The 24,985-nt window shown below is 45.6% G+C and overlaps 1 protein-coding gene across 2 annotated transcripts in view; it reads left to right on the top strand.

Moving 5' to 3' along the window:
• Window positions 1-13,630: 13,630 nt before the first annotated feature.
• GANAB (glucosidase II alpha subunit) overlaps window positions 13,631-24,985 on the top strand; it is a 238,707-nt gene continuing 227,352 nt past the window's right edge. For both annotated transcript variants that reach the window (XM_078660606.1, XM_078660605.1), the window contains exon 1: window positions 13,631-13,762. In XM_078660606.1, coding sequence (XP_078516732.1) covers window positions 13,740-13,762 — 23 coding nt within the window. In that variant the 5' untranslated portion in view covers window positions 13,631-13,739. The remainder of the gene's footprint in view (window positions 13,763-24,985) is intronic.

The following is a 24,985-nucleotide window of genomic DNA, read 5'->3' as shown; positions in this document are numbered from 1 at the left end:
CTCCTTAATCGACTTTTCCCTGACCTCAGTACAAGTTGGAACCATTGCCCCAGGCCGAACTCGTTAGGTCAGTTCCCTCCCAGTGGCCGAGCAAGATAGCATCTAGGCTCAACAAACCATAAAACCATTTCAGCGCGCACACCTGCCATATCTCGCTCACATCTTTCTCCACTCCTTTGCTTCACTTACTTTATGGTGGGGAGGTGCCCGTTTTTATTAGGGGTCCAGTGATATCTGATGAAATGTTGGGCCTTGCCAAATGATTTGTTGTAGGCAGCACGAAGTGAAATATGGACATGTCATCATGACTCTGCTTTTTCTTTTGAACCAAAATATGTTAACAATTTACTTTACAACCAAGAATGTTTTGCCCGAGGCCCCAAATTGTGTATAAGAAGAGAAGCCTGACTTTGCAAAAGTGTGCAGTCTCCTGAGAACATACCCGTATTGTACTTCTAGGACACTTGTTACCTTGGTTGCAGCCAATAAACTAATCTTTGACTTCACCTAGAAGACTCCGAGTTTCTGTAGGTCTGGATCAGGAAGAACCCGAGGTCTCTGGGTGTTGATTCCCTGGCACCGCTGGGTTACCGGTTCTGTGCCGGTTCTTAAAAACCCAGTACCTCAGTTGGCGCCCAACGTGGGGCGATTCCAGTGGTACCAGTCAGCCTGAAGATCGTGAGGAGCTTCGTGTGGAAATTCCGGAGGACGGCCAACCACCTCATCGACCCCTGCATGTCGACGTGGTCCGAAGGTTTTTGCTGCGAGGTTCCCCGCTTCCCGACGGCTACAAGGACTGCTGCCCTGGCTATCGCCCTGATTTGGACCCTTGAAGTTTTTGGTAGAGCGAAACACTGAGACGAGTCTTCTGGTGACGTCATCGATATTTCAGTTAAGTATAAGTGGAGCGTCTCCCAGTCCTTAGTTGGACTTACTTTTGGGTATCTTTTAGATACAAAGTTTTGTATTGGTACTTGCAAGCACCAAAACCGAAGGACTCGTGTATTCACGAGAAATATCGTAATCGATAATCCTTTGAAGTTTGGAACTAGACTAGAGAGCGAAGATGCCTAGTCTTAGACTTGGGAATTTGTTTTGTCTTGGTAGTAATAATAGGGACTCCCGATTGGAGGACTCATGTCCGGTTCCTCCAGTTGGAACTCCGACTTACGAACTGTATGTAAAACATGGGGTAGGCCCCATCACCTACAACGAAGTATGGATTAAATACACTAGGAAAGATGGTGTTCTAAAATGGCCCCAATATAGTAGTTTTGATTCTGAAATCTTAGACAACCTTGAAGTTAAACTCTTTAAAAAGAAAGCCCGGCCGGCGATGTTTGACTCTTTCCGCTTATGGCGTAAAGAAGCCAAACAAAAAGAAATTAAATTAGCTAAGAAAAATAAGAGAGAAGGGGGACTTTCAGTAATGCAAGCTGCTGTGCAGTTTAAAGATAATGAAGAAGAGCAGATGAATGAGCAGTTGCACAGGCAACGTAAAATGGCAATAGATAAGTGTTATCCAGTTTTGCCGTCTCTTCAGCAAGAGGCAGCAAAAGAACGTGAAAAAGACCCATTAATGTCGCTAAATTCACCACCCCCCTATGTGCAGAATGCCACAGCACCCCCGCAACCTTTAGTTGCGCAAACTACGCCTCCTGCTCCTCAACAGCACCCACCAGCTGTTCTTCAGCTGGCTCCTACTTCTTCGGTGTAGCCTCCTCCAGGCCCATCGACCACTTCTGTTTCACCTGTGTTTTCTACAATTTTGCCTCCTGTACTTTTCACGTCTCCTAATGCCCCCTCTACGATTTTGCCTAGTGCCCCCTCTATTTCCCCTGATACCTCTTCTGCTATCTCTACCCCCGCCTTATCTCACCCCGTTTTTCCATCTGTTTGTCCTTCAGTTTCACCTTCCATTCGGCAGAAAATGGCCAGCACTGTTACTAATCTTCTTTTACCTCTTTTTGGGTCGCCTGCTACGACCCCTAACATAGGAAGAAGACAGTTGCGAAGTCAACTGCCTGATTATCAAGAGAGAGATTCACTGAATAGTTTAGCTCGGAAATGGGTCATGGATACTGCAAAATATGATGTACAGTCTGTCATGGAAGTCTTCCATCAATGGGAAGCAGCGACACAGAGATATGTTTTCGAACAGATGTGTGTTTTTCTTGGCGAGGATTTAGAAGACAATGATCAGGAATGCATCCCACAAGAGATGTGTCGTGTACGGTTTAAGTTTGGAGAGGGTATGATTGTAGGTCCAGATGTGGAAAAAGCAGTTGAAATGTTGTTATCATATCGAAGTAAGGGAAGCAGTTCTGGGTCACCATCTGAATCTAATACATCCAGTAGGAAAAAGGCGCGACAATACCCTATGAGAGAAGTTCCCCCACAATGGAGAGAGGGTGACACGACTGCTGTCCCACCTATTCTGCCACACTTTCAGCGTGTATGGGTACATGTCCCATGGAAGCGAGCTGAAGTTTTAGCACTCAAACAAACATTACCAGATCCGCGTAAAAATCCTGCAGGGTACTACAAAGAGTTGTCACAAACTGCTGGGTCATGTATAATGAATTTAGCCGATATCGATATGTTATTTGGGAATGTTGTTCCACAGCCTTTATGGGGTAAAATTTGTCATATAGATCATGACCAGGAATTAGGTGACACATGGGCTAATATTACTGCTGCAGATGCCCGACAAGTTGGTGGTGCCAAGCCTGAGCCTTTGATAGCAGAACTCCCTGGTAAAATAGTAGATTACATGAAAACGATAATGCCTGCGATACGCGTAAATTGGGATAAGTTGTCTGCATGCAAGCAAAAGAAAGAAGAAACTGTTTCAGATTTCTTCACCAGATTTGAAGAAACATTCATTGACCACAGCGGTCAAGATATGACCACAGAAGGTGGTCAGTGATTGTTTGTCGATAAATTTGTGCACAATCTGCTTCCAGAATTGTGTAAAAAATTAAAAGATTCAGAAAGTTCTTGGGCAGTCTCATCTTCAGCCCAGATATTGGCTACCGCACAATATTACGAGAATAGGGAAAAAGATGAGAAAGATAAAGTAGAAAAGAAAACTAGAGAACTAAAAACGAAGGTTTTGCTACAGCAAGCCTATCCGCCACGTGGTGGTGGTAATCAAAATAATAATGGTCAGAATCACTACCAAAATACTTTTCAGCAACCTCAACAGTATCAGAGAAACTCGCAAAGATTCGAGTATACTCAACCCCGTGTATTTGTAGGCCCCAACCAGTGTTTATATTGCAAACAAGAGGGTCATTACAAGTATAATTGTCCTGCCCTCTGACAGGATGGCTCAATACTATGTTGATGACTATTACACAGAAAATGAACAGTGGGAGAATAATGATTGCTAGGACAGCCATAGACAAAGAGAGGGAGTTGTTTCAGTTCCAGTAGATCAGAGTGGACCTTACGTTGAGGTGATTACATCAGGTGTGTCAGAACCCTTTCTGTTGGATACTGGTGCTACAAAGAGTTCTATAATGCACTCCAAACTCCCTGGCGCACCTTTGTCTGGCGAAATGAACGTTTCTGTAGGTTTTTCTGGCGCCCCAGTTAGAAATCCAATTTCTGACCCTGTGTCTCTTTCTGTTGGTCCCTGCGAATTCGAAGCACCCCTCATACTGACAACAGGTTGTGGTGAAAATTTGCTAGGATTGGATTTGTTAAAAAGATTGTATGCGACTTTGTACTGTTCTCCTTCAGGAGTGCAACTTACTTTAGGTAAGAAAGTAGTTTCTCCCATGTATTTGTCGAGAGCTGCACTTCCAGCAGAATTATCACTTCTCCCAGATATTCTTTGGGCTACTGGTCCTAATGATGTTGGTCTGTTAGAAATTCCACCATATGTCGTAACATTGAAGTCCAATGTTAAAATGCCACGAATTCCACAATACAAAATATCTAATGAGGGTGAAAAAGCTTTGCTAGCGATGGTTTACGAATTGATTGGAAAGGATGTGATTGAAGAAACACGAGGCAATGTCTGCAATAGTCCTGTTCTGCCTGTTTTAAAACGAACTGACCCGTCTCAGCCACCTGTGTACAGATTCGTGATTGATCTTCGAGAAGTGAATAAGATAGTTGTGCCACAATTCCCAGTTTTCCCCGACATTACCACATTATTGACTATGATTCCAGCTTCTGCTTCATGGTTTTCAGTGATTGACCTAAAGAATGCTTTCTTCAGCATCCCAATTGCTGAGGAGAGCAGGGACATTTTTTCCTTCAGTTTAGGAGGTCGAAGCTTCCGCTTTAAACGCGCTCCTCAAGGCTACTGTGAAAGCCCCTCAATATACAGTCAAGCTCTGAAAACTCAGCTTGACACGATTGTTTTGCCTAAAGGTGCCACTCTTGTACAGTATGTGGACGATTTGCTCATTGCTGCAGATACTGAGAAAATTTGTAAAGAGGCCACATTGACATTATTGCGTCATCTGTGTGATCTGCATCACAAGGTGTCACTTTCCAAGCTTCAATATTGCCGACAAGAAGTGACCTACTTAGGTCACCTCTTATCGAAGGAGGGAAGGAAACTGACCCCAGAAAGAATTCAGGCAATAGCGAAATTGAGTGTGCCAAGAACACAGAGAGAAGTGCGTGCTTTCTTGGGCATTACATCGTACTGTAGACAGTGGATTCCAAATTTTTCGTTATTGGCCAAACCCTTGGTGGCATTAACGTGTAAAAATACACCCAATCCCATTCCTTGGTCTGAAGAGTGTCAGAAAAGTTTTCTCGAATTACGCACAGCATTATGTTCGGCTCCTGTGTTAGGTACCCCGACTACAGTAAGCCTTTCACATTGTATGTCCACGAGAAGGAAGGCTGTGCATTGTCTGTGCTGACTCAGTTATTCGGAGATAGACAGCGGCCATGCGCCTACTTTTCTTCAACTTTGGATCCGGTAGCACAAGCATTGCCAAGTTGCTTAAGGGCCACAGCAGCAGCAGCTGTTTCTATTCGACAGTCTGCTGGTCTAGTAATGAATAATACACTAATCGTGATGGTCCCGCATGCAGTAGACACATTGTTAAATAGGACCAAGACACAGCACTTAACTAGTGCTCGACTGTCCAGTTACGAATTAACGCTACTAGCGAGCCATGTGCACATAAAAAGGTGCAGTACCCTAAATCTAGCCACATTGTTACCAATTGCGGAGCAATCAGATGCTTTAGAACAGCACGATTGTTTCCTCACAACAGAGGAAGAGACAAAAGGGAGAGTGGATTTATTTGACACTCCTCTTGCTGAATGTGATGGTACATTATGGGTAGATGGTTCATGCTTTAAACTCCCAAATGGTAACGTGACTACAGCATATGCTGTCACAACTTTGCACACAGTCGTTGAAACTGCGCGAATACCACATGGTTCAGCTCAAGCCGCAGAATTAGTCGCACTTACGAGAGCATGTGTGTTGTCTAAAGGAATGAGAGTGACTGTCTACACTGATAGTCAGTATGCGTTTGGAGTGGCTCACAGTTTTGGACGATTGTGGAGAGAACGTGGGTTCCTGACTTCGCATGGAGCTAAGATTCAGCATGGTCAGTTGGTGAATGAGCTTCTTGAATCACTGACCTTGCCCCTGCAAATGGCGATTGTGAAATGCAGTGCTCACAAGAAGGTGACTGATGATGTAGGTCGTGGAAATGCGTTTGCTGATGAGACCGCTAAAGAAACGGCAAAGAATGTGATGAGCCGAATGTATGTTGCAGGCCCTGAAAGATGGACTGGTGAGGTTGGAATATGTGAGGACACGATAGAAAGTGTGAAGTCCATCCAAGCTGAGGCCACAGAGAAAGAGTTGAGCACGTGGAGAGAGAGTACAGGAAGAATGGATGCAAATGGTTGTTGGGTTGAATTGACAGAGCATCAGAGATGGTTGTTACCCGATGCATATGTGCTTGCAGTGGTTACAATGGCTCATGGAATGGCTCATATCATCGTGAAAGAGATTTGCGAGTTGTTGGCCCCAGTATGGAAGAATTCAGGGATTCCCAAGTGTGCAGAGAATGTTGTCAAGAATTGCATGGTATGTCTGAAGCACAATCCTGGTAGGGGAACCCCAACTCCAGCTGGTCATTTTGCACCTCCTACGTATCCGTTCGAGGTTTTGCAGCTAGATTTCATACATATGGAGAGGTGCAACAACTTAAAATACATGCTCGTTGTTGTTTGTGCCTTCTCAAGATGGGTAGAAGCCTATCCCCTAAAAGACAATACTGCCTTGTCCACAGCCAAAGCCCTCGTAAAAGAGTACTTCCCCAGGTTTGGAATGCCTAGAATGGTCTGGTCTGACAATGGAAGTGAATTTGTGGGTCGTGTGATGAAAAGAGTGTGTGAAGGGCTAGGCATTAGGCGGAAGTTCCACGCTGCAAATCACCCCCAATCAGCTGGATTAGTGGAATGTTACAATGGCACGCTTAAACTTAAATTGGCCAAAATCCAAGCGAGCACAGGTCTTAAATGGCCTGACGCTCTACCCTTAGCACTCCTATCCACCAGAATGACTGTGCATTCGCGAGTGAAACTCAGCCCTTACGAAATTGTCTTTGGCCGGCCAGCCAACATATGGGGAGTGCCTAGGCCCACGAAGTTCAGCGAGCTGCAACATCCTATTTTGCTTGATTACTTATATGAATTGACGGCTAAATTGCGTGTTTTACATCAACAGGTCCACAACACCCTGCCTCCGGTCTCTGAGACTCCAGGTCACTCCATTGTCCCTGGATCCTGGATACTCGTGCGAAACTTTCAAAGGACAAAGAACGACCAGCCCAGGTGGACCGGGCCGCACCTCGTCCTTCTTTCCACGAGGTCAGCAGTTCGAGTGGAGGGGAAGGCCAACTGGATCCACGGGGTCCATTGCAAGAGAATCCCTTCACCTCCGCCACATGACCAGTGGGTCCAGAAAGGTGGCACTGACTCAGAACTTACAACTGTGCCACGTGTCATACCTGTCAGCGATGACCGTGTAAAAGAAACTAACCCTGAATGTGAAAGCGAGAACATTTTTCAAGAGACTGTGCCACCACCAGAACAATTGAACTCGTTGGAACCTGAACTCCTGTTTCAGGACCAGACAGTACCAGGGAAAAGACGCTATAATTTGCGACCGAGAAAAACAGACTAATAAAAGTGATTCCTTTTTATAAATTGAGACCAAGACCTATGGACAACTGAAATTATCCTTTTTTCCCCCCCAAGTACTATTTTTGAAAGTGCAGATCTCCCATCTAGGTAACTTGCTTATTTTTGTTTTTTCGAACCGCCATCCGGGTTCCGCTGCTAGGGCCGCGGTTGATTAAAAGTCTTTTGGGTGCAGCTGACGACGTTAGGTCGGTAGTTCTGGTCAGTCCAAGGGAGTTGCCCTAGACTGACGGAAGCATCCTTTAGCAGAATCAACCTCCCACCGCGGGCAGCACTTTAGAGAGGATGGAGTTTCCTGATGTGGAGAGACCTGCCAGACAAATGAACTTTAAGCAGAGACTGTGTAGCACGATGACAAAGAAGAGTTTTATAATATTGTGTATTTTTATGCTATCCAGCGTAATGATCTTTTTGATAAGTTATGTTTTATTCTCTTTCCATGTAACATTTGCGCCTACTGCATCACCCATACCTCCTCCTACTGTTTCCTCTCATTCTTTCCACCCTCTGCCTGACCACGAATCGAATAGGAGATTAGAGTTCAATAATAACTCCTTTGTTCAGTTATTACACCAACACCAACTAGTAATGAACACAACTAACTGTTGGGTGTGCTGTCTCATGCCTCACACAACGGATAAAGGTATCCCCTATTTGGTCCTGCCATTTAGTCACAATGGTTCAGTATGGGCATATAGGACAATGTTCATATATGCACGAGAAATCCAACCCCTACGTTCTGTAAAAGACAACCTCAAGACTAGCGCCCTAGTCAAAGGTATAGTTGACATGATCAAGGAAGTAACTTCTTATGAAGATACTCCGGATGATGAGATACTTGCATATGTAGGTTGGAACGTGACCGGATATGGCACTACATTAAGTGAGAAACAGCAAGCCAAAAGATCGTCCCCTATCTGGATCGTACCCCATCAAGGTCACCTGTGTCTGCAAGGTATTGGCAAGAATCCCAGAGCTCAGCTAGGGAAGAGTATCTGTACAGAAACGTATGTTTTTGGATCCCAGACTTCCCCTGCGTTTTTAGCCGCTAAGGGTACTTATTTCATCTGCCATGATAGAGCCTATACAGGTTGCCCCCTGACTTCTCGGGCTCATGTTTTGTTTCATTCCTGTTGCCTCCCACCTACACAGCAGCGGCGGATTACCACCGGACAAGGGTAGTTAGAGGTGTTTTGAGTAAAGAAGACACTGCAGGTCAAGAATTTGGAGACTTTGCAAAGGGTTTTCTGCCGTTCTGGGGATCCATGGCTAACAGTAGAAACATAAGGCAATTAACAAGGGTAGTTGAATCCACCGTGATTGAAACTGCTGGTGCCCTTAGTAACCTGACTGCTGAGCTCCAGTCGGATCGACTTATGACCCTTCAGAACCGGGTCGCTTTGGATGTTATACTTGCAGACCGAGGTTGAGTATGCAAATTGATCCAGTCTAGTTGTTGCATTTTCATCCCAGATAATGCTCCAACCGTGTACAGGGCCATCTCCAAACTACATAAGATTTCTGAATCCATTCATGTGGATAAAGGAGATTGGTCGTTAATGGGATGGTTCTGGGAACTGATATCTGCCTGGGGATGGAAAATTCTGATGGTCATTGGGATGGTCTTAGCCATTCTTTTCCTGTTCTGTCTGTGCATACAGTGTGCTCCTGCAATATGTGGCCTCTGTGTTACATCATGTGTAAGGAAGCCTGTGTCAAGAGATGAACTAAGTACTAGAATGATGTTACAGCAACATCTCAATGACTTTAGGAATATAGATCTGGACTCAGACTAACATGAGGATAGATTAATTGCCTATGTAAGGGCAAAAGGAGGGTTTGTGGTTCTGAAAATCTGGATTCATATAATAGTTCTGGACTCAAGAATTAAAACTTCGTCGAAACATGACGAATTTGGTATCAAAAGACCGAGAATGACGAGTACATCATGTACATGTATTTTCAGCCTATTCGAGTGACGATTTCACCTCGAGATCATCACTTACATTCTGTCCCATTCATGTGTTGCCCTTTACATAGGCCTTAATCCAGTTAAATTTGATTCCACAAGGACACGTACTCCTTAATCGACTTTTCCCTGACCTCAGTACAAGTTGGAACCATTGCCCCAGGCCGAACTCGTTAGGTCAGTTCCCTCCCAGTGGCCGAGCAAGATAGCATCTAGGCTCAACAAACCATAAAACCATTTCAGCGCGCACACCTGCCATATCTCGCTCACATCTTTCTCCACTCCTTTGCTTCACTTACTTTATGGTGGGGAGGTGCCCGTTTTTATTAGGGGTCCAGTGATATCTGATGAAATGTTGGGCCTTGCCAAATGATTTGTTGTAGGCAGCACGAAGTGAAATATGGACATGTCATCATGACTCTGCTTTTTCTTTTGAACCAAAATATGTTAACAATTTACTTTACAACCAAGAATGTTTTGCCCGAGGCCCAAAATTGTGTATAAGAAGAGAAGCCTGACTTTGCAAAAGTGTGCAGTCTCCTGAGAACATACCCGTATTGTACTTCTAGGACACTTGTTACCTTGGTTGCAGCCAATAAACTAATCTTTGACTTCACCTAGAAGACTCCGAGTTTCTGTAGGTCTGGATCAGGAAGAACCCGAGGTCTCTGGGTGTTGATTCCCTGGCACCGCTGGGTTACCGGTTCTGTGCCGGTTCTTAAAAACCCAGTACCTCACACACTCACTCTACACTCACACTCTGCACTCACAACTCTGCACACTCTGCACACTCACTCTGCACTCACACTCTGCACTCCCACTCTGCACTCACTCTCTGCACACTTACTCTGCACACTCACTCTGCACTCGCACTCTGCACACTCACTCTGCACACTCACTCTGCACACTCACTCTGCACACTCACTCTGCACTCACACTCTGCACTCACACTCTGCACTATGCACACTCACTCTGCACACTCACTCTGCACACTCACTCTGCACACTCACTCTGCACTCTGCACACTCACTCTGCACTCACACTCTGCACACTCACTCTGCACTCTGCATTCACAACTCTGCACTCTGCACACTCACTCTGCACTCACACTCTGCACTCACTACTCTGCACTCACCACTGTGCACTCACCACTGTGCACTCACCACTGTGCACTCACCACTCTGCACTCGCCACTCTGCACTCGCCACTCTGCACTCACCACTCTGCATTCACCATTCTGCATTCACCACTCTGCATTCACCACTCTGCACTCACAACTCTACACTCACGACTCTGCACTCACAACTCTTCACTCTGCACACTCACTCTACACACTCACTCTACACTCTGCACACTCACTCTGCACTCACACTCTGCACTTACAGCTCTGCACACTCACTCTACACTCACACTCTGCACTCGGCACTCACTACTCTGCACTCACTACTTTGCATTCACTACTCTGCATTCACTACTCTGCACTCACTACTCTGAACTCACTACTCTGCACTCACACTCTGCACTCACACTCTGCACTCACACTCTGCACTCACTACTCTGCGCACTCACTCTGCACTCAAACTCTGCACACTCACTACTCTGCACTCTACACTCACTACTCTGCACTCTGCACTCACTACTCTGCACATTCACTGCACTCACTACTCTGCACACTCACTCTGCACTCACATTCTCCACTCTGCACTCACTAGTCGGCACACTCACTCACTACTCTGCACTTACTACTCTGCACTCACTACTCTGCACATTCACTCTGCACTCACTACTCTGCACTCACTCTGCACTCACTAGTCTGCACACTCACTCACTACTCTGTACTCTGCACTCACTACTCTGCACTCACTACTCTGCACTCACACTCTGCACTCACAACTCTGCACTCTGCACTCACAACTCTGCACTCTGCACACTGGATGTAGCATTTACGGGAGCTCATGCATTCCACTCCAAAATGTGGATAAAGCATTGTGGAATACTTGCATCTTATCTTGATATATGGAAACATTGCTAAAGTGAGCTCTTACATTCCACCATTAAGTGTGGTGGTAATGCTGCGAGGGGTCCCACATCCAAGCGTAATAATGATTGATATCCCACAATAAAACTTGGATCCAGTGTGGTGGGAGCACTTCATCCCACCTTAAAATATGGATGTAGTGCTGCGGGAGCTCTTACAAAATATGTGACATTGTGGATCAGTGCTCTCTGAAAGAGCTTATATCCACCTTGAAATGTGGACACATTACTATTATAAAACCTTACAATATGATGTCAAATTTGGATTCAGTGCTGTGAGGAATTCTTGCACTCCACCTCCCATCCTTGAAATGTGGATTAAGTGCTGTGAAGAGCTCCTGCATCCTACTGTGGACTAATGAGGCAGTGCTTAGGGGAAATCTAACATTTTACTTAGAAATAAGTAAAGTTTAGCGGGGTTTAAAATAATAGAGTGAACGCCCCAAACTCCTTAGATATGCAGGGGGGGCATCCACCGACTGTTTGTGTAAGGAATCTGACCACAAAGCAGGCGCTGCCGCGCTGGAGCGGTCTGACACAAATGGGCACTGTAAAAAAAGGGAGTGTCAGCCGCAGCGGGATTGTGCACACTCTACAGTATTACGAATTCCTCAAACAAATAAATCCCACCACTAAAGCCACTGTGCATAACCATATTTATTTCAGAGATGTAAAAACAGGTATTTTTATTATACATTTCTATGGCATTACCCCTGTCCTCTCGGGTGGTAATTAACAATACTGTTAGAAAGAAAGTAAACTTTAACAGGGGTTTAGAATAACAGAGTGAACGCCCAAGCTCCTTAGATATGCAGCCGACGGGGTGGGGGGTAGGGAGGCCACAGGCTGCTTGTACGTGCGACGGCAATAAAGCAGCATTGAAAGCGATCACTTTCGCGATCGATATTGTTAAAAAAATGCACGGTGAAGGAGCACACAGCAGAGAATGGGGCACAAGCGCCCGGCATCTGCCTTCAATTACCACAGGCCCACAAGCTTTGGCAGGGAGCCAGCATGCGCGCGCACACACACAGCTGAAAAAAAATTAACTGGAGAGTGCTGAATGCGCTCCCAGCATCTGGCTTCAATTACCACGGCCCCTGACAGCTGGTAATTGAAGATTTATGCCCTTCTGCTGCTCGTGTCCGAACGGAATATGCAGGAAGTGGAGAAACTCTACAGACTATGGCCTATTGCGTGCTGGCTTGTAAAAACACAGCCATGCGAGGGCCAATTGCCATGCAGCTACCAATAATGACGAACAAAATTCACGCGCTTCTCTGGAATTCAAAGGTTAGTTTGTCGAAGTCCTCTCTACAGGACTCTGAAGCCACACCCACTTCGTGGGATGTAGGCCGAGCCCTAAAAAGTGCTCACAAACTGTAAATAACAGACCCTGAGTAACAACACATGTAAGAGTGGCAGTCCTTATGGGAAGGTACAACAGGAGAAAAGGCTGTATTAAGGAGGGGGAAGTAAAGCTATTAACCAAAGAATCAAAAGAATTAAGAAAAGTCAGTCAAAGGAGCCAATTATTAACAAAGGCGAAATATGAGCCGAGCTTAAAGCACATATGCTGAATACAGTATGTCTCGAAGAGACAGCACAATCGCTGCCTAAGTGAAACCTAAAAAGCACTGGCAACGCCAGTAGCTCACAAGCCGAGACCTATTGGCTTTGTCAATGCATATTTCTATGTTCTAATCTAAACGCCACAGAAGGTAGTTCATAGCGGCCATCTTAGCGCAGGACCGCTTCCAAGTCAGTAAACCTAATAAGTCAGCAGAGAAAACAGAAAAAGTCGAAGAGGCACGTCGTCTTCCCTGCCACACTGGAACTGAAACGAGCCTATTTTAGAGGAATGTGCGATGGGATGAATAAAGAAAGAAAGAACCAGTCAAATGTGAAGCGCACGTCAACGTTGACAGCCTCGAGAGATGTGTAGATTTCGCCTAGCAACGGAGTCGGAGGCGGCAACTGTTAATATAGAAAAGAGACTATAAAATGCTGAGTTTCTTGGGAATAGTTGTGAAACAATATGGAAAAAGCTATTTCTAGGTACATCGTAATTATATAAGGAAAAACATATGAAAGCCGATAAAACAATTGTCCAGAAACACCGTGTTTTATCATATACCCGAATATGCCGCAAAAAAGTCGAATGACAGAGTATTTCATATCAATACATTTTAAATTCATTGTGCTACCAAAATACGTTTGGAAATTGATTCCACTGTAAATGCAACGAAAATAACGTAATAATTAACTTTTGAAAACACTGTTTGAAGAATGTGGACTACCCTAGGAATAATACACCGCTGTAAAATGGCGCCTTTGTAGTCTGACAGTTTTGGTCGCGCCTGCAGATGGGCTGGGTAAGATGGGGTCAAGCAGGGTGGAAGCCTCTGATTGGCTGACAAACGGTGACAGAGACCGGCCCGAAAAGGGTGTGACGGATTGTGCCAGCAGCCAACTGAGGGTGTCTGACGTGTTCTAAATTGCAAAAGGGGAGGAGCCCAGAAAGACCGGGACGAAGATGGCGACCAACGATAGAAGCAGGTGAGCTGGTGTTACAGACATGGGAAGTGGTGTGTCCGAGGGGCAGCGGTTAGAGTTTGAGCTTCTGAGAGCAATGGTTTCCTTACATTAAGTCTAAGTCGGGAAAAATCGTTGTTTTGTTCACATGGGGTGGTCTAATAAACCTACCCTGTGAAGAGAAATCCCTCCCTTCTCAGTTAGAAAAGAGGCTTTAAGGGAAACCCGCCAGCCTACTATACATACTTACTGACTTTAATCTTGGTTATCTTTACACACACATTCTTAAACTTCTGCGCTGCACGAATGTCAACAGGAAGACAGTTTTTTACATTTTTCTAAGCTAGAGAGGCTACGAATTTCACAAATTTACCCTCTCTCTCGTGCTGTCACGAGTGTCAAAAGATATGTCACAATACCCACAGATGGACTAGTGTCTATAGTACCCCGCAAGCAAAGAAATGTTTGAACTAGAGGTGGCTTGAGTTGAATTGGCCGTCACCACAACCTGGATGGTAACTTTACAGGACCCACCGAAACCCAGCCTGAGAGTACATTTTTGTTTTAGGATTACATGAAAGTAAATATAAATCAGCGTGACTTGCTTTCTAGGGTCCGCTATTTCCATGTCTGAATGCAGCTGTACGACACTGTGTTTTGTCTCGGTTATCCCTGGTTCAAGTGGCTTTGACTACTCATGATTGCCAAGAGGACTTCCCTGTACTGGAAAGCTCCTTTGTGTGCTTAGCCACTTATGTTGAATTGAGAACTTGGGTCGACTAGTACACAGGGTGCCATTCTGCAACACTTGTAAACCAGCAAGCCTTTCAAAAGTAAGATATATATATATATATATATATATATTTTTTACAGTTGTATTCATACAGCATTTGGTTTAGAGAATGGAGGTGTTGATCGAGGCAGGACATTCCCCTTCCTAGAACAGTCGCAGGGCAAGGTGCTTATTAAAAACACATTTAAACCACCGAATTTGCAGTTTTACAGTTTCAAAGTCTGTTTTTAAATACCACCAATGCATATTTAGATCATGAATGCAGAATCAATTATACTCGGTTCTGAACGTTAAACATTTTAAGAGTATTAAACGAAATGTATATATCTAGTCTGCGAGCGATTAACAGCTAGTGCTACTACTTCCGTTCTCTTTGTACTAAAGAAGAAAATGGGAGTGAGGAGTTGCACACATACTAAGTACCACTGACAATTGACATTGGCAGCCACCTCCCTCACTTTTGTATTTTATTGAAAAAAGGTTTAATTGAATCACATTAATCTGAACACTTCAAGGATGATTACCCCGAGCCTGCTCACAAGGCGAATCTGGCAGCAGAATGGACACCCGACAGCTCAAATGAACTGGTCCTTTGTTTCCTTGTATGAGTGGCGGACTCCAGCAGTGCAAATAAGCTGGCTGAAGACACGGAACAGAACTAAAATAAAACGATTACTGTGCAGGTAGCTTTCTAGCTACTTTTTGGCGTCAAGCGATCAAATGTTCTGTGTTGCGTCAGTGGTGTATAAACTGTGCTTTCATAACGTCTATAAAACTGGTAAGGGAACTGTATTTTTTTTTAATAATTGATTTTTCTCTTGAGTACACCTGAGTCTTGGTTACTCTTTTCTCATGCATTAGTCTGTTTTAGTTAACCTATTCTCAAATGATTTGATTTTCCCCTTTTACAAAAGATCAACATCTTTGGTCCAGTTTTGTTGAACTGGAGATAGGTTCTTTCTCAAAAGCATGCATACTAGTAATTTAATTTTAAAAAGCTGGAATATGGCCAGACAACAAGAGTTTTCTACCTACTCTTTGGAAGTTGGGGAGTGGGTGACAATTGTGTACCTACTTGGAGGGGAAGTTATCTGGTAGCTAATCTGTGGGTGGAAGAGGACCAGGAGGGGTATGCCCGGTTTATGGTGGGTTAGCTGTCCCTAAAAGACATTTTTTCAGCTTGCTTCTGAAAGTTGTTGGAGGCATGTCTGCTCTTGGCAGAATGTTAATCCAGATTTTGCTAGTAACCAAGTCATAAACAAGTATTTTCAATGCAATAGGTCTCCCATTTGCCAATGTTTAAGCTATTGGCATTGAAAATGACAATTTTTTTTATTGATGTGTTTTTAAAAGGAACTCGTATATAAAAGGCATTGTTGTTTTTAATACCAAGAGCTAAAATTATCGAAAATGCGAGACCACTGTAATGGTGGCTGCGCCCCTTTTTTATACGCTGCTTGCATATTCTGGTTACACTGAGCAGCATCTAAACAAAGGGACGTGGCCACCATTCTAGTGAAAGCACGTATGGTGCTTTCACCCTTAGTAAAAAAATATAAGTAATTTCAAAAGCTTTGAAGCGCGGCTGCTTAAGTGAAAGCGGCCCGCACTGGTAATTGAATGGGCGCAGCCGCTAAAGTGAATGCGGGCCGTGCAGTATATTAAATATTTAAATAAGTGCGTCCACTATAAAGCGGACTGCGCTGTAATTTCAATAAAATATATTGCAATCTAAAACAATGCGGGTGGGTGCTCCAATGCCGTGGGTGGGATAGGGGAAGAGCATTAAAGAAAATGGTGGTCACCAACTTAACAAGCATTTGCAATGCAATAGGTCTCACATAAGGAAAGTTTGAGCGATTGGTCTTGTAAATGACAATTTTTTTTATTTATGTGTTGGTTTTGAAAATAGCGAAATTAATAGCTTTGTCATTTACAATGCCAATACTTTTAACTTTTACAAATATGACACCTATAGTATTTGTAATGCAACCTGTTTTGTATTTACGTGACTTAGATGTATTGATATAACGAATAACAATGGCTTTCAATTTTTTAAATAATTAATACTTAAATAAAAGTTATTGTAATTTATAATGGCAATAGCTTAAACTTTTGTAAATAACTTTTGTGAAGATTATGTTCAGTGTATTTTATTGTGACGAAAATCCAAGAACAGAAGTGAAATATTAACATATTTTTGTGACATTTGTAATAAAGCTTGAAACATTGAGAGAAAATATTTGAACCAGTTGTTGTTGAATGGTTGCACAGATTGATGCTGTGGTGGCGCTGAGTGATGTTGTGGTGGCGATGAGTGATGCTGTGGCGTTCAGTGATGCTGTGGTAGCGCATAGTGATGCTGTGGTGCCCCTGAGTGATGCTGTGGTGCCCCTGAGTGATGCTGTGGTGCCCCTGAGTGATGCTGTGGTGCCCCTGAGTGATGCTGTGGTGCCCCTGAGTGATGCTGTGGTGCCCCTGAGTGATGCTGTGGTGGTGCGATAGTTAGCTTTGAGGGAGGGCGAAAGATAGATAGATAAATAGAGTGAGGGCGATAGATAGACAGACAGAGTGAGGGCGATAGATAGACAGACAGAGTGAGGGCGATAGACAGAGTGAGGGCGATAGACAGAGTGAGGGCGATAGACAGACAGAGTGAGGGCGATAGACAGACAGAGTGAGGGCGATAGACAGACAGAGTGAGGGCGATAGACAGACAGAGTGAGGGCGATAGACAGACAGAGTGAGGGCGATAGACAGACTGATAGAATGATGGCGATAGACAGACTGATAGAATGATGGCGATAGACAGACTGATAGAATGATGGCGATAGACAGACTGATAGAATGATGGCGATAGACAGACGGATAGAGTGAGGGCGATAGAGTGAGGGCGGGAGAGTCAGAGAGTCTGTGTCATTTACAAAATTTTAAAGACGCGTGTACCTTGAGATTTTTATAATGTGTGCAGTTCACTAATATAAAAGTGATAATATATTAATAAAAAAGTGAAGCTGGTTCACAAAGACTTAACCTACAGCAAACAAACTTAAAAAAAAGCGAATTTCTGCTCAAGAAATCTTGATAAATAAATGCTTCTCATCACTTTTGAAAATGAATGCCATTTCAGCTAATTTAAAATTGAAGCGCACTGCATGGCAGCGTCGATAGCCAAAGTGCAGGCATTAGCTGACAGCAGAAGCGGCACACTTCTACTGCTTTACATAATAATGCAAATGTAAACTGATAAAGGCACGAGTCCGAGAGGTCGCAATTAAAGGTCAAAGTGCCATTTGCAACCTGATTGGGTTTTGGTTGGAAAAGAGACAGAGAACGGGCGAGGATATTAGTTAACTGTCTCTTTGCATTGACGAAAAAAAGTATACCTGGAGCGTAGAATCGATGAAGCTGAAAACATGAGTAAAGAAATCTTTAGGATAGTAAAAGAGTTCACCTCCCCCTCCTTGAGTACGCCCTCCCACTCTCACACCGAAGCTTGGATCAGCCAGCTTGGTGATTTTTTCATAAATAAAATTAAATCCATTCAGGATTCTTTCCCCCCTGCTGACTCTATTTCAGCTGCTAGCCACCTGACCACTTTACCCTTTTCATTGGAAGGGAAAGGTCCTTTTCTCTCCGTTTTTCCTCCTATGTCTTCTGCTACTTCTCTTGATCTCCTGTCTCGGCTAAAATCTGGCTCGCCACTTGATCCTTGTCCAGCGAAATGCCTGGGGAGAGTAGCGCCTGCAGTTAACACCTTGCTTAATCCGCTGCTTAATTCCTCCCTGATCACGGGAGAGGTACCTCAGGCTTGGAAACATGCCCTGATCCTGCCGCTGCTCAAGAAGCCCACTTTGGATCCCCTTATCCATGCCAATTATAGGCCGATCTCCCTCCTCCCTGCTCTGGCAAAGGTGACTGAGAAGCACGTGCATCTCTCCATTTCCAGCTTTATCGAGAGCAATAACATCTTGCATGATTCTCAATCTGGTTTCCGTGCTAATCTTAGCACGGAGACAGCCCTTTTTGAGATCACCGATGCCATCAGAGAGACTCTTGACTCTGGGGGTAAGGCTATTTTGGTTATGTTGGATTTGTCGGCGGCTTTCGACACCGTTCTCCACGACGGGCTCCTTTTAAGACTCTGGGAGATCGGCCTTTGTGGGACGGTGTGGAACTGGTTTAAGTCTTTTCTGACCGGCCGCCGACAAGTGATCTGGGCACCTCTGTTCTCCGCCGAAATGCCGCCGCTGGAGGTGGGGGTTCCTCAGGGGTCTATCCTGAGCCCCACCCTCTTTAATATCTATATGGCCCCTCTGGTGGCGGTGGCGGAATCTTTTGGTGCCCGGATCATATCTTATGCTGACGACACCCAGCTCCTTTTCACCTGTAATAAGGGTGAGGCCTTCGATGGTAGTCGGATCAAAGAATGCTTGGGTGCTGTTTTTGACTGGTTTCAGCGGCACAGTCTGAAATGCAACTCCGATAAATCGGAGTTGCTTTTCTTCGGATGTCCGCCTGATCCCAGCTGGAAGACATGGTGGCCTCTGGACATGTTTCCTCCCGACGATGCCTCTTCAAAAGCAAAAAATCTTGGTGTTCTGTTCGATGACGGCCTTTCGTTCAGACCCCAGATCATTGGGTTGTCCGGGAAATGCTTCGGCATTCTGAAAATGCTGCGGAAGTTTCTCCCGTTGTTGTCTCTGCAACATAAAAAACCCATTGTTCAGGCCTTGATAGACTCGCGTTTGGACTACGCGAATGCCCTCTACCTCGGTCTGCCCAAATATCTTCTGGCACGTCTGCAGATCGTGCAGAATTCTGCTGCAAGAGCCATCTTTGGTCTTCAGCGCAGGGCAAAAGCCTTGGAGCTGCTCAAGAGAGTGCATTGGCTTCCTGTCTCTAAGAGAATTACTTTTAAGGTTTTGACCCTTGCTTTTAAGGCCCTTCATTCGATTGGCCCGAAATACATCGGGAAGCGTATGGCCTTCTACGCGCCTAGGAGGATTCTACGGTCGGCCTTGTTGGCCAAAGCCGTTGTTTTCCCCCCCATTAGACGCGCACGTATTGGAGGTCGCTCCTTTCGATACCTGGCACCTCGGTGCTGGAATGAGCTCCCCGTTTCCCTAAGAAAAGCCAACAGTCTGTTCTCTTTCAGAAAGGAGTTGAAGACCTGGCTTTTCTCTCAAAAATTTTCTTTCGGCCCTCTGTGGGTTGCTGTGTTATGTAGTCTTTCCCAGTTCTCTTTGCCAAAGCGCCGGGACACTCCTTGGAGTAGCCGTGCGCTATATAAGAGACCTTATAACATAACGCCTCTGCTGTTTATTGCCGTCTTGACAGTGACATGTCCTATGAGTCACAGCTGGAGTGGCGTTGCATCACGTGTTATGGCAGCTGACGTGCACGTTCTACCTTAGAACACCGATGTGTAATTCCCATTTAAATAACCAACTTGAATACAGCATATCAAGTTCAGTTAAGGGCAAAGAATACATTTAAAATTAAAGAGTGAATGATGATAAAAGGAGTATCCACTTGTATACTGCCAGCCAATGCCCTTCACTGACCCGGTGCGCATGCGCATGGCAACGTTGTTCTTCAATTCAGATCAAAGGACCATGCACCTCTTTTAGCAGCATATGGTCCTCGTCAGTCAAACACGAGCAGAATAAGCATTGCCGAAGCCGAAAGATCCTGCCTGTGCAAGATCTATTGCCTTTGTCAATGTTATTGCAGCCATGTTGTACAGCAGCGCGGACGCAGTGCAGCTTGGCTGAAAGCTGTTTTTAATTTCAGCCAAGCTGCACTGCATTTGCGCTGCTGTAGAACATGGTTTAAATAAATAAATGTTTAAAAAAAAAACACAAACACTTAAAGGACACGCACCCAAAAACCACATTGCAGGGACAGCGTAGTGCAGGCGGGAGGAGGGGGGTCGGAATGTTAAAAAACAACAATGCACGGACAGTGGAGGGGGGAGGGGGAAGCGCCGTAATGGCACAGACATCAAATAAACAGTTGAACTGTATGTATTTGCAAGTACCTCGAGTTGTGTAAGCACATGCTTGTAACGCTGAAAGCTACTCGTCATAGCAAAGAGGGACTTGCGAATAAAACTAATTACTGACCTAGTAATGAATGTGAAAAAGATTACCACTCATGATATTTCACTTGCCCTTGAGCCCGATCTCTCGGCACGACGCCCCCATTCTTAAACAAGCTCTCGGCATTGCTGTCGTGGCGGGTGGGGGGGAGGGGGGGGAGCGGGAGCGCATTCCTTTGAAGTCTGATGGGGAGGGGGGAGCGGCTTGGGAGCGGATTCCTTTGCAGTCTGATGCAGAGGCTCAGACAAATGGTGGTGTGCAAGTGGCTTCCTTTGAAGTCTGATGCCGAGGCATGGTGTGGGATATGGCTGGCGATGATGTGCACGCGCCTGCCTCACACGCCTGCCTCACATGAACTGTACGCGATCCGCAGTTTGTATTTGTATTTGAATTTGTAAGGCGCAACAGCTACCCATCATGGGGTCTTCCGGCGCCAGGACAGTCGAGCAAATACGAAGCTATTATTGAGGGAAGAGCCATGTCTTGAGATCTTTGCGAAACTTCATAAAGGAAGATTCGGATTTACAGGAAACAGGAAGGGAATTCCAAAGTCTGGGAGCGAGATGGGAGAATGAACGGCCTCCTATCTTAACCAGACAAACTCTTGGAATAAGATAATTACCCTGCAAAGAGGATCTGAGTGAACGTGAGGGCACATAAGGGTGAACAAGAGACTGAAGATGAGCGGGAGCAGAACCATGCTTAATTCGGAACATAAAACAGAGGGCCTTGAATTTTATACGACAGTCCACGCGGAGCCAGTGCAAGTCCCGGAGAAAAGGAGATATAGAAGATCTCTTGGGAACATTGCATAGGAGGCGGGGCGCCGAATTTTGAACAAGCTGGAGCTTCCTGTAAATCTCCTGATTTCCACCCAGGTAAAGCACGTTACCATAGTCAAGGCGAGAGGTGACAAGTGCCTGGACCACAGTGCGCCTGGCAGGAGCAGGAAGCATCCAGAGAATCTTTCTGAGCCACCTCAGAATAGTAAACCAGGTGGCATCCACTCTAACCACTTGTTGCCGCATGGAGAGTGAATCATCCAAGATGAAACCCAGATTGCGCACCTGCGTGACTGGTTTGGGTAGCGGGCCCATTTCGGGGGGCCAATGTTGGGGGCCCCAGAGATGTTTCTGCTTGCCCAATATAATCACCTCGGTTTTGTCACCGTTAAGTTTCAGAAAATTGGTCCGCATCCACTCGGCCACGCGGCTGTGACCCAGCTGAAGAAGGGAAGGAGAGTGCTCCTTAGCCAAGGATAGAGAAAAAATAATTTGGGTATCATCTGCGTATGAGTAGAGGGAGAGGCCAACATTCTCTACAATAGTCACCAGGGGTCTCACGTAGATGTTAAAGAGCAACAGACTCAACGTGGACCCCTGGGGAACCCCATACCCAGATGTACGAACAGAAGAGGAGCAGTTAGGAGAAAGCACCTGAAAGGAGCGAGAACTCAGGAAGGAGGAAAACCAGGCTAAGGCGGGACCAATCACTCCAGCTGCTCTAAGAGCACTCAGAAGAACAGGGTGTGACACAGTGTCAAACGAGGCACTCAGGTAAAGAAGAATGAGTGCCGTCGTTTCACCCTGGTCTAAACGAGAGCGCCAATTCTCTGACTCCTAGAAGAGTAGTCTCTGTGGAGTAATTGGAGCGAAATCCCGATTGGGAGTGGCGGAGATACCCTGAAGCCTCCACATGAGAAGTCAGGTGGGTATTAACATGTTTCTCCAGAATCTTAGAAAACATGGGGAGGAGAGAGAGAGAGGGCGAAGGTTAGAGAGGATCTTAGGATCCGCGCCAGATTTTTTCAAGAGTGGAACCACCATTGCTCTCTTCCACTCATCAGGAACTGTGGACTCTTGAAGTGAGGCATTGAGAAGTGCCACGATGACCAGGAGAGAGTCATGGGAAAGCTGGCGGAGGATGTTAGGAGGAATAGGGTCTAGCGGGGAGCCTGATTTCACTTTGGCTAGACAGTTTGAGAAAGAAGTAAGGTCTAGCAAAGGCCACTCAGAGATTGTTACCACTAATGAGTGAGACTCAGGTTCTGCCGAGGGGGGAAACAGAGGGGAGTCCGGACAAGGAGAGTCCAAAAGGGATTTATGAATGGCATCAATTTTAGCAGAGAAAAAAATCCGCAATCTCATTGCAATGAGATATACTGAACGCAGGAAGGGGGGGGGGGGAAATCTTGGAACCTGCTAATTTTTTCATTATGGAAAAAAGGGATTTTGGGCGATTGGAAGCGTTCGAAATGGAGTTGGCGACAAAAACAGCCTTCGCCTTTCTGCAGGCATGATGGTACTGTCTAAGCGCCGTTCTGTATGTTATTTTACTGCTGGAGGAATAGGTTTTCCTCCAGCATCTTTCTAAATGTTTGCAATCGGATTTTAAAATTTTTAGATCCTCAGTAAACCAGGGGGCCGGAGGAAGGTGCACAGGAGGCCTTCTGGGGCACAAGGGCAAGAGGTGGTGAATGGATGAGGTCAGCCAATGAGACACTCCGGAATTAAGAGAAGAAAGGGGAAGATTAGTATCCGGACGATTATCTAGAAGAAGCTGGTTGAGCAAGGAAATATTCAACCTCGCCCAAGCTCTGTAGCTATCAGCAATGTTAAGAGGGGCCAGGGCATTAGTCAACTCCATTTCCAGACTAAAAAAAACGGCATAGTGGTCAGACCAGATTAAAGGGAGGGCAAGATTGTCACAAATAAACAGCATATTAGATATAATGGGGTCAAGTAAATGGCCCGCCTGATGGTTGGGACATTTATTGCGTAGGACCAGGTTGATGGCTTCGCAATCAGGCAAGAATGCAGTGCCCAGAGTATTGTGGGAATCCTCAAGATGGAGATTGAGGTCCCCCAAAATTGGCGGACTTCAAACCTAATGGGGCAATCAGCTCTGCAAATGAAGCTAACCATTTGGTAGATTTATCGGGGGGCTGTAAATCAGGATACCCGACAATGTGAAGTTGGGGGAGACCGCTAGTTTAAAGTAGGCCGCCTCACAGTCAGGAAAAGGAAGAGCCTCCAATAAGCATGAGTAGGAAGCCTTAAAGATGACCGCAATCCCACCACTCTTGCCACTCTCCCTGTCCTGTCTGACAATAGCATAGCCAGGGGGAAGAGCACAGGCTTTTCCGGGGCCCGAGCCCATGTGCAGCCAGGTTTCGGTGAGGAATAGGTCGTCAGGATGTTCGGAGTTTAATAGGTCAAATACATGATTTTTATTTTTTGGTAAAGACCTACAGTTAATACTCCAGAACATAAGGGGCGGGATAGGTAAGGTAGGGAGAGCATTATGAACCAGCCGGCTGGAATAGGTCTCAGTTGATACGACACCAAGAGTAAAACTGCAATGAATACACATAACAGAGTCTTTAGATGAAATATCAAGCGATAGACAAGGGAGACCATTACCTCTAAAAGAGTGCAGATCAATAGAAGAGTAGACAAGAGGTTTGCCGTATTCGGCCAAACAAGGGGCATAATGGCAGGTCGCAGGGAGCTCCAGGGGGCGGACGGGCGCAGGCGGGCTTGCCTCTGGCGCGCCCGCTGCGCATGCGCGCTGCACGCTTGCATCCGGTCAGCTAAATAGCGGCCGGGCAGCGTGGCAGGGGGCGTGTCCAGCAGATGAAGTCTCAAGACCCACCCTCTCAGCGCGAACTAAGAACGCGAGAGGGGCAGCGCCATGATGGAATAGGGCAGAGACAAAAGCGGGAGCCACAAATCAATCGAAGGGACAGAAACGAACTAGAGACCAGCGAGACGCTGCATGGAACAAGGTTCCAGTGAGGTATCAATTTTAAAGTGCGGGTATGCATGTGCAAGCAGCTAAAATACAAAATGCAGAACAAAGAAATAAAACGTTAAAACCCAGCAGCAGTTGTAGAAACGCTGTGACTGACCAGTTTGGTAGACTTTTTGAACTGCTTACTATCAATCCCTAACGGGATAGAATAGGCGAGACCTAAAAAGGGTACCGTGTAACAACCAAAGTAAAAGGGTCAGTCCTCGTGGGAGGTTACAAGTGAATACAAGGCAGTACTAAGGAGGGACTGATAAGCCCATGTACGAATCTGAAGCCCGAATTTACTTAGGGCAATGGCATAAGCCAATGACGAATATGGGCGGGCTTCAAGAGCATACTCCAGTGCAGCATGCCTCGCAGAGTGAGCAGCGCATGTGCGCTGCCTTTAGGCTGTACCTAAAAAAGAAGTGGGGGATTAACCAGATTAGGCAGTATGCAAGTGAAATCAGGACGCGTGCCATCACAGCGCATGATGTCATGATGCGTGACATTGCACGTGACATCACAGGAAGTGGCATCACAAGAAGTGACATCAGA

This window comes from Lissotriton helveticus, chromosome 9 (assembly GCF_964261635.1).
Source record: "Lissotriton helveticus chromosome 9, aLisHel1.1, whole genome shotgun sequence".
Taxonomy (NCBI): Eukaryota; Metazoa; Chordata; class Amphibia; order Caudata; family Salamandridae; genus Lissotriton; species Lissotriton helveticus.
The sequence above is the reverse complement of the archived record's forward strand: the minus strand, read 5'-3'. Positions and strand labels throughout refer to the sequence as shown.